The 15,204-nt window shown below is 37.4% G+C and overlaps 1 protein-coding gene across 1 annotated transcript in view; it reads right to left on the bottom strand.

Moving 5' to 3' along the window:
• gmds.L (GDP-mannose 4,6-dehydratase L homeolog) overlaps positions 1-15,204 on the bottom strand; it is a 347,082-nt gene that overhangs the window by 73,212 nt on the left and 258,666 nt on the right. Inside the window, exon 8 of the mRNA NM_001086883.1 lies at positions 7,988-8,106. Within this exon, the coding sequence (NP_001080352.1) occupies positions 7,988-8,106 (119 nt within the window). The remainder of the gene's footprint in view (positions 1-7,987; positions 8,107-15,204) is intronic.

The following is a 15,204-nucleotide window of genomic DNA, read 5'->3' as shown; positions in this document are numbered from 1 at the left end:
CCACTGTAACTTAAATTTTATGAATGCCCAACTGGTCTGTTTAGTTTGATATATCTCTACCATACCTTTACCATCTCAGCAACAAACATACACATGCTGTGGTGCTCATCAGTGATCAGACTGGATGCAACCAATTCACAATTTTTTTAATTATGCCAAATATTCAATCCATTAATCTTCCCAATATTATCTGAATCCATACATTATATTTTCTACAAAATGAAGGTAGGGAGCCTCACCGTTGAATAAAAATATATAAAGGTGATATGGACAATTCTTGTTCAGACAAGCCCAGCTTCTCATGAGTCTCACTTTTTATGCCCTTTGTTTGGGGAGAACAAGGTGTGTGGCCAAAACCATCCACATTCTGTTTTGGGGTGTTTGAGATCTTTGTCCAAAAGAACAAAATCCTGGGTTCTGTGCATTCCAAAATTAATCATCCTATTCCTTTATAAAAATCACAGACACTTTTAATAAATGCAGGTCGCTAGGCTACATTGAACATCTCTTCTGGGCAGCTCTGTAAGGTCACGGAAACTTCCATTCAAAGATGTTTGTTTGGGATGCTTGTTCATAGGAACATGCTGGTGAACATCGGCAGGTGTGTGCATATGGTAAACAGTCCGTGGAAGAACTACATTTCTAAATGTTGCAGGTATTTGGAACATGCCTTGATGTTATCTGTATGGAGTGCAGTCTCTTTTCTCTGCATGAAAGGTTCTTAACGACTGCACTACTAACGATAGCGAGTACAATCGTGGACAACCATTGAACGAAGACTGTGCTTCATAAACAGCAAATGCACATTCTAAAATACCACATTAACCCTCCTCTCCCTTCAGCCCTGCATGATAATACCTCTCGTAGCCACTTGCCCTGCCAACATCTGACTAATGACTCCACTGCCCTGCTCTATAATATGGTGGAGCTGCCCAATTTTCCCTGAAAATCAAAGTAAATACATTCATGGATGTACATGGGGCACACTTCTTTATATTAAAATTGACAAATCCATGATTGCCAGCGGCCCCTACCTTTGCTAATGTTGCTGATACTTATTGGAAAAGACAGGTGTAAAATTTACTCTGGAGTAATTACAATATGGAATTTGCTATAAGCATCAATGGTCCTAGATAATTAAAGATAGAGTATTTTAAGGGGTTTTCAACATTCCTTGTAAAAGAGATTCTCATAAAAATGTATTGTAAATGTTTGCGGTAGAAACTATGTAGCCACACAGTATGTGTATTTCATAGGACACAGTAAAAACCAGGATCCGCATAGAAATATGTGCAGTTAAACACACAGTACAGTGTCACTAATTACATTTTTGTAAGCACGATCGTCATCTCATGAACTAGTATTTTTGGATTTTTCTACAGCAAATACTGTTCACGTTCCCAGGCAAATACCAAGGCAAGTAACCAGGAAAATGCCAATTCCAGGAACACTGGATCAAAGGGGTCAAGTCAGGAAACTTTGAGGAGGGATTGAATTTTTTCCCCAAGACCCCTTCCTTTAAATAATATCCTCTGCTCTAAAGGCATTATGGTGCTGATAAGGGGTATATGAGACACCTGAATGTATTTATCACACCCAGGGATGTATCCCCTACTACCATGCACCCATTTGTTGATCAGAAGTAGGTTATATTTTAGGCATAGTTATAAAACAGTTAAGTAATAACACAAAAGAAGGGAATTCATATTTTCCCCACAGCAACTTACACTAATGTTTTCATGAACTTGTTGTCTACAAGATGATTTCTACAGGAAACACAAACATTTAAGCTGGTCCGGTTTCTCATCAATTCACTGAAGTGTGTGAAACTGTCTTCAGACAGCAGAGCTGGCTTCTACCCAAGTCTGAGCTGTGCACGGAGATCCAGCTATTCCCTCCTGACCCAAAATGCATTCTATCTGCTAAAGCTATTTCTCTCTGGGATTTTTCTATTGCAATCTAATCAAACCAGGAAGGCAGCAAGTGACGGGTGAGTTTTTTTTCGTGTTTACTTTAGTCGCACAATTAGATAGTGTATCAATAAAGTATGGAAAACTGCTCCACTTTTGACCTTGGTAACTCCATGATGCCATGTGGCACAAGTTTCTCCTATTTTGAAATGGACAGTGTGTTAAATCGATTCAACCCAGGATGCCAGAATAAGATTATGAAGACGATTGGTCAAGGTCTGTGGGCTGAAGAGTTTCCTTAGTCAACTTCGGGTGACTTCGGAAAACAAAGCACCGCGTGTGCTTAGCGCCAGCGATTTTTCATCTAAGCCAGAGCAAGAGTGAGGGAAGGCGTTCGGGGAGATTGATCGCCGCAAAGACGAGCCGATTAGCCACCAGGCGACTAAATCTCCCTGAAATGCCCAGTGTGACCATACCCTTAAGGGGATCTCTTTCACTATATCTTTGGTTAGAGCAAACTTGATCACTAGTAATTGTCTAAATGGTTGTAGGATTAATCTGTTTAATAAATAATCTCACAAATAGTCTTTATTGCTTTTTCCTTACAATTGTTTGTAAACAAAATAATTTACGTGTTTCTGAACCTTATATTAGTCTTCTTGCAGCAACCAACACAATCTTGCGGTTTGTGACTGGCAGATTTCAATGTCTAATGGCTAATTACAGCATGAATGGCTAATTACAGCGTGAGTTTGCAACTTGCAATTCAGCACTGACAAACAGCATGTTTGAGTGTATTGCAGCAGAAAAAGTGTTAAGTGAGATTTACACAGCATTCCTTTTAAAAGATTGCCAGTGAAATGGCCTACATCACATAGGGAGAGGAATAGCTCCAAACTTGCAATAACATTTTTCATTGCACCCTCTAGGCCATGTAGTCTTTAATGATCCCACTTAAAAATCTTGAAAAAAGTTGATAGCCAGCAACAAATAACAACTATTAATCTGTGTAACAGTAGCCTAATATCTTTTTGTTTTGACGTTATTTCTAAGGCAAGATTTTTTCATGCCGCTAGAATAGGTTATCCAGATGCATTAGCTTTTTGCCACACTGTTATGGGTGGGTAGACAAGGAGAGCCCCTGTGTCCTTATTGAGAACATCTAACTTAAGGCTGCAACAACAAGTATCACCTTGCAGTTAGGTGCTCCTCTGATTGTATCGGTAAGGCCATTTGCTAATGTACTAAATTACGACACTCTCAAGCTTATTTATTAATACTGGTAAAATTTGCATTTGGTTAAAAATGAATAGCAACCAATCAGTAATTAGCTTTTTTTCAAGCCAATTGCAAAAATGTCATCGGTTGCCTTGGGTTACTGACCAGGTGCAAATTAACCCAGTGTTGATAATTGAGCCCCATGCATTTACAAAGTAACCATTTCCTGACAATATACAGTGAAATGCTGCAGGTTAGCTAAGGAAACATTTACTTTAGTCTATCCCTTGAGTCCTGCCTACACCTGTATAGGACCCCACTATGTAAAGGGCCAGGTCAGTCACACTTAGGGTTGCCACCTGGCCGGTATTTTACCGTACTGGCTAGTAAAAATGATGCTTGATACCAATGTTATTAATAGGAAAACGGCAAGAAGATAGGAAGGCTGGTATTTTTTTACAGAAAAGGTGGCAACCCTAGTCACACTATTATTGCACACCTATACATACTCTGCATTGAAAGTAGCCTTAACGGGGTGGTTCACCTTTAACATAACTTTTAATATGGCTTATTCTAAGCATGTTTTCAATTGGTCTTAATTTTTTTATTTTTTCATAGTTTTTGAATTATTGGCCTTTTTCTTCCGACTTTTCCCAGCTACCAAATGGGGGTCACTGACCCCATGTAAAAACAAATGTTCTGTAAGGTGACACATGTATTGTTATAGCTACTTTTTATTACTCATCTTTCTATTAAAGCCATCTCCTATTCATATTTCAGTCTCTGATTCAAAGCAATGCATGGTTTCTAGGGTAATTTGGGTAAGGCTACTAAATGTATTGTTTTTTGCTACTTATATTACTCATCTTTCTATTAAAGCCATCTCCTATTCATATTCCAGTCTCTTTTTCAAATCAATGCATGGTTTCTAGGATAATTTGGGCCCTAGCAACGGGATTACAAAGCCTGCAAACTGAAGAGCTGTTGAATAAAAAGCAAAATAACTTAAAAAAGACAAATAATAAAAAATAAAAACCAATGGCAAATTGTCTCAGGATATCACTCTCTACAACATACTAAAAGGTTATTTAAAGGTAAACAACCCTTTCAAGGCAATATTGTTCATAATTTTCTATTCTATGTGGCCTATTTGAACACTATTTCTTGCGCCAGATTATTCTAAAAAATTATATAATTTAAAGAAGCCTGTTGAGATCTTAAGCATGCTGAGAGCAATCTTGAAGACGGCCACATCTGGCCAGACGGCCACTAAATGAACAGCTGACTAAATGGAGGCAATTTCCTTTTATGGAGGAAGTTTTAAAACAAGGCCACAGTGCTGGCTTGCAGCATGAAGAGTCAGACATAAGCTTACACGGGACTCAAAAGAAACAGTAATGGAAAAAACTTCACTACAGAAAGTTTACAGACACAAATATATCTTTTCCTTGACAGAGCACTGCTAATAACTAGGAGAAGAGGCAGAAGAATTTATGCAGAAACAAGCAGATCGATTTCCTAGAGCTTACGCACAATTCCCATAAATGTGCTTGTGTAAGTGGAGCTTTATAAGTGACTGTATGAAGAGACCTCCACATAGAGTAACCGCAGCCTACACATCTTCAGGTTGAGGTAGTGTTTAACCTCTATCTATTCCCATGTGCATACAAGATTGATGGTAAAATGATTCATTCTGGAATCCTACCAGCTTCTTCTCCAAGCCATGAAATACCAGAAAAAAAAGAAAAGTCAGTCTCAGGGAAGATTAATGATATGCACACAAAATACCTTGAGTTCTTGTAATATATTCATCTGTGGTAATGTGACATGAGGATTATGCCTAAACATTTAGCTAAAAAAAAAGCAATAAGGGTGTAACCTTCACAGTGATGACCTGATCCTTTCCTGAAGTAAATTATTGTTTAAGTCTTATAATGCTAATCAGCATTCCTATAAAACAATGTGTTGGATAGTATTTCATCACTGCACTGTAAGCTGTGTAGCTGCCAAACTAAGCCTAGTTTGGAAAAAAACATTTTCAAAAGCTGCGCACAGAGCTTACAATCTAACATTTGGTACCTATGAAAATAAAATGACTTGCGTGAGGTCAAGAGAAGGCAGAACAGGAATCAAGCCAAGATTTCTGACGTCCCCAAATTATAGTTGGGAAAATTCACAAACCTCAGATACTGTAGCACTGTAGTCTAGTTTCCTGGAAAGAGAATCTTTCCCAAAGAATATCGCTTCCTGATGGATTTCTCCTAAAGTTCAGCTTCAGACCACTAGAGCTGTATACAATTAAAATTATTAGCTGTTATGGCTCAATACACTGAGCTTGTTCTCTGCACTTGGGAAATACTCTTGTTTTTTTCTCATGATTAGTGATGGCTGAATCTCTGCCGGAAACATTCGTGCATTTACAGCACAAAAGGCGAAAAATTTGCGAAACGCATTGAAGTCACTTGCCGTCAAAATAATTTTATAAATTTATTCGAGAGACTATTCGGTCCAAATGCATTAAAGTCAATGGCCGACCGAATAATTTTTAAGAGCTGCAATTTTATGCTCGCAACAATTTTTTGACAATTTTTTTTGAGGCGGCGATTTGTAACCATAGTTTCGCGAATTATTCGTTTTCAGCGAAATGTTGAAATTCAACGCAAATTTGTGTCAAATTTATTCTCCCATCACAACTGATGATGGTTATATACAATAATGAAAACTATTCTAGTTGTAAAGCTTATAGCAGCCTACTCCTGTATCGACACATTAAAACATAAATACTTCCACTCTTCTAAGAATAAAAATCATCTGCTACTGTAATGTTGGTTGCGAAAATGACTTATGCCCCTTTTAATGCATAATAGATGTTTTTCTAAGCCATGTTTCCAAGTAACATATGACTGGCTGGCTTTGATCAGCCAATGACTAAAGAGTCTTCTGGCCAATACTATGGTCCAGAGGTCAAGTGTTTTTTTTTTCTCTTCTGCTTCATACAGCTGCTTCTGGTATATAGAAGCAGGGGGCCCAATGATGATAAAAGGAGGTGGATTGAAAAACATAATAAACAATAAAAATGTAAATGAGCCACAGTATTCACAAAACCATCATGATTTTATTATCCACATTTGGCAGGAATTTATATTCACAGTCAAGCTATGCAGACTATGCTGTGTAAACAGTCTGCACCCTCAGCTGAGCACTTGCAGCACTGTAGTACTTTAGGCCATGGATAACTGTATGAAAATCCCATATGAAGGCAGTGCCTGAGTCTATAATGCAAGAAATAGAAGTTTTTGGCGCATGGATTACCATATGTTATTTTTCTCTGTTTATACTGTATATTTCAGGATAATGTTGTAAATGAAATTACTCAGCTTGTCTGTATAACTATAAGTATTAACAATGGAAGCTACTCAAAGCAATTAAAGGGAAGTCATACAAACCATTTATAGAGTTGGAAACACAAAAAAAATGTATGGCTTTCCTTATTGGGCAAAGGTGCCTATATACTCCGGCCTGTCAGCCTGCTGATTTGGCTCTAGATCAAATAGGTATGTGGTCATTCTGTCCATGGGACCAAATTGAATGCATCAATATATGATTGAGCCTTAAGGTGACATGGGTAGATTTCTTTTAGTGAAAAAAACGGTTTTAGCTCAATTAGATGAAATCATCTGCTTATCTTTACACTGATGGGGTGCAAATGATTGTAATTGCCTAGCAGAAAAAACGGACGAACATGTGTCAAGGACAATGGCTATTCGTGCCACCACAAATCAGTTGTCAATCAGTTTTGATCAGACCTTATGCTGCAGGCTGGGAAAAGGTGTTCATTGTGTTCAATGTAAGGAAAATTATATAAACCTTTAAAATGTTGTGCCCTCAGTAGTTAAATATTATTAAGATGACACTAAAGCCCAAGGGGGAAATATAATAAAAGTTGCAAAGAGAAAAACAATTTGCACAAATGAGAATAAAAATTTGCAAGCAATAATTTTATGGATTGCGAATTTTAAATTGTGCACTTTTAAGAAGGGCTTGAAGAAGAAGAAGCAGAATTCAAGCAAAGGATAATTTGGTGGCCATTTCAACGGTGACTACTGACCCCATCTAAAAAAACAAATGATATTTAAAGTAACAAATGTATTGTTACTTTTTACAACACATGTATTGCTACTTTTTATTACTCATGTTTCTATGCAGGCCCTCTCTTATTCATATTCTAGTCTCTTATTCAAATCAATGAAGGGTTGCTAGGGTAATTTGGACCTTAGCAACCAGATTGTTGAACTTGCAAACTGGAGAGCTGCTGAATAAAAGCTAAATGAGGGGCATGGGGCAGATTTGTCAAAATGTGGGTTTATATTTAAATAAATAAAAACTCACCCATGTTCTATTCATTTCTATGAGATTTTTAGAAGGGAGAATAGGTGAAAGTTAGAACTCAACATTTGATAAATACGCTTTCAAAAATCCAATAGGAATTAATAGAACATGGGTGAGTTTTTATTTATTAAAATCTAAACTCAAATTTTGATAAATCTGCCCTTTAAAAAAACAGAAATATAAAAAAACATATGATAAAGCAAAAAAAAATGAAAGCCATTTGCAAATTGTCTAAGAATATAACTCTACATTATACTGAACATTAATGTAAAGGTGAACAACATGGGAATTCCATGTGACTACGGTCTGGCATATATTTTTCACAGTAAAAATAGTATGAATTCAGTGATATTTAGTTACTATTGTATTTTGCATTGACTATAAACCCAGAAGACGAATAGTGGCCCACATAGATATATTAGTACACACAGATCAAATTAATATGCCTTGTTGACATGCAATTCGCTTACACAATGGTTTTGCCGATGTGCTTGAAAGCTTTCTCCACAAACTCACGAACACTGTGGACCTCCCCAGTAGATATGACAAAGTCCTCAGGCTCATCTGTTTGCAACATCAACCACATAGCCTGCAAAGAAAATAAACAGAGAAAAACTCAGTCTAAAATGCTTAATATTCTACCAGCTGATGTGTTTATTTTTTCTGAAAGGGAGAAATAAAATAGTTATACAAACTCTGGCTATAAGTAAAGCATAAGCAAAGTCATTGCAACTGTACTGCTGTGCTTTATAGGTAAGGTTAGACATTCATTTCATAGCATATATTACACACTCATTTCTAGGTCTTAATATATTGTTTAACCACTCTATCAACTTAGTAACAAATTAAAAGGACAGTCTTGGCAAGCTGTACACACTGCTAGGTATTGGTATTAAAGATACAAAACAAATAAATGCATCAATAAACTGACTGATATATAACTATTGGTACAGTCATTGCAAATTTTTTTGGTTTTCTCTAATTAAATGTAGAAGTTATTTCTGAAAACTTTCTGAATATCTGAATAATGTCAGTGTCAGGTGTTGAAAGATTTTAATTCCCAATTTTTATAATAGATTTTAAGTTCTGTTATGTTATTACAGTGTTTATTAATTATGTACCTAAAAAAGTCAGACTTTGACACTTCTATATTTTATAATGGATTTTAGGTTTGTTTTGATATGCCAAGAGCTATGTGAATTCTACAACAGGAAATGTCATCCCTCAATTTTCCAATCGGCTTCACTTTAAGTGAAAGCAGCACCATAACCTGGCCAGCCTGCAAAGAATTTCTGAGTAACGGAAGCAAGACACAAAAGATTAACAAAAATTCGACATAAAAATAACAAAATCTTTGACACTGAATACACTGCTCTTTAGGAAATGGTCTAAGAGAAGAAAATTGCGTCCAAAGGAAATTTTGCTGTAAAAGGGCTGTATAGGTAGGCATTAGGCACACTCCATTTTAATTACGTTTGCATTAATTCTGTTAACATATCACAAATCTAAGTCTAATTGTAGACTTGTTTTAGCAAATATACCTATTGTGTCATACATTCATAATTCAGTTTTGAATATCAGTACCATAGGGTGCCATTAATCAAAAGATACAAAACTAATATAAACACCACAATGGCAATCTGCTGCTAAAAACCTTGTTATGTTCTCACGGTTTCATGGGAATTCTGTATGTATAACAGTTAAAAAAAAAGAAGGGTATGAATGAGGGTCTAGGCAGAAACTGTGAAATGTCCAAATGCCACACAATAATGGCACAAGGCCAGAACAGCTTTATTGATGTTTAAACTAAAGTCACCCCAATGGATGTAAAAAAGGCCTCTGCAAAATAGGCAGGGCATCAGTATAAGTATCTAGATTACTGCAAAAATTGCTAAGACAATGTAACATGGGTATAGAAAATTTCAGTTCTTAAAGACTTTGACTGTTGACTGTTACACCGGAGCAGGGGCGCTAAAGTGGTGGAATATGATCACTACGTATAAATATAAACGGGGTCCATATATTAAACTCTTTGATGTTTTATTCACCAGTAGTTCTTTCTAAAGGAAACAAGGGTATATCTTCAGATATGTTATGTTAAGTTACTGCTAAACTACATGGCAGTGGAGAAAAGGCTGATCCTCTCCGTCAGCCCTGACCATGCACTGCAGGCATGGAATCTAACATTATCTTGTGTTTCCTAGAAATGGCTCAATATTGTAAAACTGACCAAATGTACTGAACAATTTCCATGTTTCCTTGGCCAGGATGTCAATGCCCATAAGCTAGTCATTGTTTTTCAGATATTGACACCTATACCAATCAGAAATCTAAAGTCAACTATTGTCAAACGCAGAGTGAACATACTGTAATTATTGTAAGAGTAATGGCCAGTGCACAAGTTGCTGATGATGCGATGTTGCCCTGTTTCATAGTGCAGTCAGGTGCCAGAGCAACACACAGAACTCTAGGTTCACTCTCACTGTGTAGTAGCCTGATGGAGAAGGACAGTTCCTTGTGCACACATTTCAGTACACATTCATCTCTTCACAACGTAGCAATTTAATGGGAGGGACGGGATCAATTGACCATAAGCCCTTGTTTGTCCTCTGTTATTTAGTTACAGCAATGCTCAGGCACACTGCTTTCACTTGTTTTGCACAAAAAGCGGGCAGCATTCACAAAAGGAACTAATCAACTAAAGCTCCATATACTATAATTTTTGCGGTAATGCTGATTAACTGTAGGGAAGGAAACTCCCGTAAAATTACATTTATGTTGTAATTCAAACAGTATAATCTGCACTCTTACATGCAGTGCTAGAAGCCATATATATTGTACCTATGCAATACCCACTGATACAGTGCAGACAAGGCAATTAAACTAGCATTTCATTGATCAGTAATTCTGATCTGCTGCTTCAGACTAGAACATGTGCAATGTTTCCAATGTTAACCACTGAAGGCAATAAAGGCTGGAGTACAGAAAGCAGCACAGAACATATGGTCCCAGCACTGAGCTCCAGTATTGCTTTTCCACCAGGAAAATATCTGTAAGGAGTTTGTATATTCTGCCCATATCTGTGTGGGTTTCCACCAGGTACTCAGTTTTCCTCCCACATTACAAAAATATGCAGCCAGGCAGACTAACTGGCTCTTCATGTGCAATGTATGCTATAGGGACCTGGGTTTGTAAGAAGGTGAATGAAACAATGATGGTTTTATAAATTCTATCCTTAAAAAATGATAAAACAGCACAAACTTAGGGGTCCGTTTACTAAAGTGCGGTAAATCTGACTTGTTTCCGCATGTTATCGCTGAGAATATTTTTACGCCAGAATAAGTTTACTAAACAGCGATGCGCTCAGAAGTCATTGCGATCACTTGCGGTAACTACGTTAAGGAACCAGCTTACGTTAGCGGTAATTTTAGCGAGTTGCAAATTTTTGGGCGAAAAATTACGTTTTTGCGAATATTTATGCTATAAAATAGTCTTGTTTTATGGCGGTTATTATTTATATGTCTGCATCATATAAACCCTTCTGCCAATAGAATCATAGGAACAAGAAATGATACCAGTCAATCTCTTTGCTTCATAGAAATGCACAGTTTAATGTAGCCAATCACAATGAAACCAAAAAAGTGTAGAGGCTGATGAATCCTTGACTGTGATGCCCGCTGCCAATAATACACCTCTGAGCTGAAACTGCTGCTGTTGCAACAGATAGAAGCAGAAGCCAAAACATCCCGTCAGCAATAGCTACAGATCTGTCTCCTGTCAGCAAAGAATGATGGGTAAAAAAAAACAGTATTATTTCCTGCCCCTTGAGAATTTTCTGGCGAAAAAAATACTTTAACGCCACTACATAGGTAAAAGTTTGCGAATATTCTGGCGTTAATTTTGTCTTTAGCACATTTCACTGTTTAGTAAACCATGCGTTAATGTGTACGTAGCGTTATTTTCAGCGAATGTGATAACTGGCGAACAATTATTCTTGCGCAAGAAAATGCGCAAATTTATATTTACCGCAGGTTAGTAAACTGGCGATAACATATTTGCCGAAAATTCTGTCTATATATTGTGCTAATATTTTTAACGCACTTTAGTAAACGGACCCCTTAATTAGGCACCAAATACAATATGACGCTTACCTGCACTGATACTTAAGATATATTTACTCAATACAAATTTCTCTTACATCTCTGAACAATCCTTTTGTAAAACTGTGATTCTGGATTGGATACCAAAAGATTAGTATGTTTTGAAAGCCAGGATGATCTTTTATAGACCCACATTTGCCAGGATTCATTTTGGTTCAGGAGTATGAAATGCTGCATGACTAAACAAGTCATTATTACCACACCTCAAGAGTCAGGACTTACACATGGATCACTAATGGTGACAGCAAGTAGGAGGAGACTGGTTGAATTGGCACAGGCCAAGGAACCAGGTAACGAATCAGTGCCAATGCCTAGAAGCAACTCAGCAACTATAGATTCAGTTCACGCACAAACTGTCTTATATTGCTTCTCTCATTTTTAAACGCAGCTGATATACAAGAGAATAATAATCTCTATGATCCTGTTACCATAAGAAATGACAAACTATAATGTCTGAAGACAAAAGAGATCATGGCATAAGAAAATAAGCTGGAATGGAAGGCTCTTTACCAGTGTCCTATAGACTTAATTTTAAAAAATTCACATTTTTCAAAATTATTTTCCTTTCCTCTGTAATACGACAGTACCTTGTACTTGATCCCAACTAAGTTAGAATTAATTGTTACTGGAGTAAAAACGACCTACCTACTGGGTTTATTTAATGTATAAATTCTATTTTAGTGGACGTAAGGTATGGAGATCCAATACACAGAGAGACCCCTTATCTGGAAAACCCAAGTCCCAAGCATCCTAGATAATAGATGCTGTACCTGAATTTCGTTAATGAAATTGAATCATTAAAATGTAATGTGTCTCCAAAAGATAACTACCTTGTACTGATGATTACAAGCTATTTGCCAAGCAGATATGTATGTATGTTACTTGTTTGACAAGCTGCATTCAGTACAGTGCATACTTAATGTAAAATAAAATGGGGGTTTTGGTCAACCTAATTTGGAGAATTTCTGGCCTGAGAAACTGGGAGAAGGCTATCTAGATTATCCGGTTTGTTTCCTTAATAACATAGGGCAATGCATATGCAACTGCAGTGCTAAAAACTAAAACAGATAACTCATTCTATACTTTAATCACTAGTGCTGCCTAAGGAATGTCTTTTTGTTGCTTGCATTAATTCATTAATAGCTAGTGAGTGGGTTATTCAACAAAATGTAACATAGGAGTCAATACAAGACTACTAAAAGATAACCATTTTAAGTATCTTCTAAGGCATTTTGTAGCTATGAATAATTTATAGAATGTCAGCATCAGTAGCGTAACTAGATATTACTGGACCCCACAGCAAAGGATTTTTCAGGCCCCTTAAATGTCTAGAGGTTGACGTTTCACTAATATTTATTAAAATTGTATATGAATTAGGGCCTCGTGGGGCCCCTATACCTGATGGGCCCCCCTTGCAGCCGCAGGGTCTGCTTCCTCTGTTGTTACACCCCTGGTCAGCATCCATGCTTCACTCCAAAGTTTTAAACTATTATTCCATGTATCTGTTGATGGTATGGGATCTGTTATCCAGAATGCTTGGGACCTGAGGTTTTCTGGATAATGGATCTTCATACCTTAAGTCTACTAGAAAATCATGTAAACATTAAATAAACCCAAATAGACTGGTTTTGCTTCCAATAAGGATTAATTACATCTTAGTTTGTATCAAGGTACTGTTTTATTATTACAGAGAAAAAGTAAATTTTTAAAAAATTTGGATTACAGTAGAACCCACATTTAAGGTTTTTCAGGGGACCAGAAAAATGGTGTGAAATTCGGGAAAATGTAAAATCAGGGAAATTAATTATGCATAATATATAGGTGGGACCACAAAACAACAATGTAAAATGAGGGAAAACTTAAAATCAGGGGATGTAAAATTGAGGTTCCACTGTGTTTGGATAAAATGGAGTCTATGGGAGACAGCTTTTCTATAATTTTGAGCATTCTGGATAATGGGTTTCCTGATAACGGTATAAAGAAAATAAAAATCTTCAAGTCTAGTTTAAAGTTTCCTCATGGTTTTTGCATCAACATGTTGCACAATTTATGTAGTATAATGATATCACTCCGCTTTGCACACTTAAAGGATAAAATAATTCAGCTAGAAGTCCCCTGGTGTCTTCATATGGCCCAATTTTGTTGAATTTAGGGGGCAAATTTACTAAAGGGTGTAGTGGCTAATGCTAGCGAAAATTCACCACTCTAGCACTACTTCACACCCTTACGCCAGACGAAGTTGCGCTCTGGCGAAGGGACGTAACAACGCTAATTCACTAAGTTGCAGATTTTCGTGAACATTACCTCTTGCGCCAGACTTTACTTCGCCACCTCAGACCAGGCGAAGTGCAATAGAGTAGATAAGGATGGTACAAAAAAAGTTGAACTTATTTCTTAGTGCCAAAAAAACGCTGGCGTCTTTTACTTTTTATAGGGTGATAGGCTGAAAAAGATCAAACATTTTTTTTTAAGGTAACCCTCCTTCCCCCCTACATTTGATAACATATGGCACCTAAACTATACTGTGGGCACATGTGTAGGGCATTAGAATACATTTATTAAGGTTCCCTGGCCTTGTGTAGTGTAATGTGTTTTCTGCTGCATATACGGGCATTGTACTTTAACTGCACACCGTATGCAAATTTGCCTTTGCTAGCGTAACTTTGAACTGCTGATAGTAACATCGCTAGCGCAACTTCAGAAACGATCGGTAACTTGTGCAAATCTACGCCTGGCGAAGTGCGGCAAAGCCAACGCTGGAGCAACTTAGAAGGTAAGTAAATTTGCCCCTAAGGATAGTCTTAGAAACTACCAAATATAAGAGACATACTGAAATACTGAACATCAACATGAAATCTAGTAACCATTTACGAATCCTCCCTCACTCAAATCAGCATTTCTTCAGGACATTCTGCAATAAGAATTTACAGTGCATCCTAGGAATCTCATAATGTAGACTGCCATAAGGTTAAAGGTAGTCCGCTACAAAATGGCACAACCTAATTTCACTTAATGCTGTTATACTTTGTAAGAACCCCCAATATGATCCAGTGATGCCGCGGAATTAAACTGATGCAAATTTATTAAGGACGCACAAAATCCAGGATGTGGCTTTTTTCAGAAGGATTCAACAGAATCCAAGTGCCTGGCCCAACCAAATGCAAATCCAAAGGAATTACCGTACATGGCTTTTCGTCACACAAACAAAAATCAGGGCAAATTAAAGGTGGCCATACACGGGCAGATAAAGCTGCCGATATCGGTCGTTTGGACCGATTTGACAGCTTATCTGCCCGTGTATGGGGGCTTCCGACGGGTCTTCCCGATCGATATCTGGCCACGATATCGATCGGGAAGGTTGGATTTTTACCCGACCAACCCGTCGGAGCCGCTTGGCGCACCGTAATTCGATCGTTTGGCCATACGGCCGAACGTTCGAATTACCCCCGATATAGCCACGCAGTTTAGTGGCATATCGGGGAAAGATCCGCTCGTTTGGCGATGTCGCCAAACGAGCGGATCTTGGA

The sequence above is a fragment of the Xenopus laevis genome, chromosome 6L, assembly GCF_017654675.1.
Source record: "Xenopus laevis strain J_2021 chromosome 6L, Xenopus_laevis_v10.1, whole genome shotgun sequence".
NCBI classification, from domain to species: domain Eukaryota; kingdom Metazoa; phylum Chordata; class Amphibia; order Anura; family Pipidae; genus Xenopus; species Xenopus laevis.
This window is presented reverse-complemented; position numbering and strand designations above follow the sequence as displayed.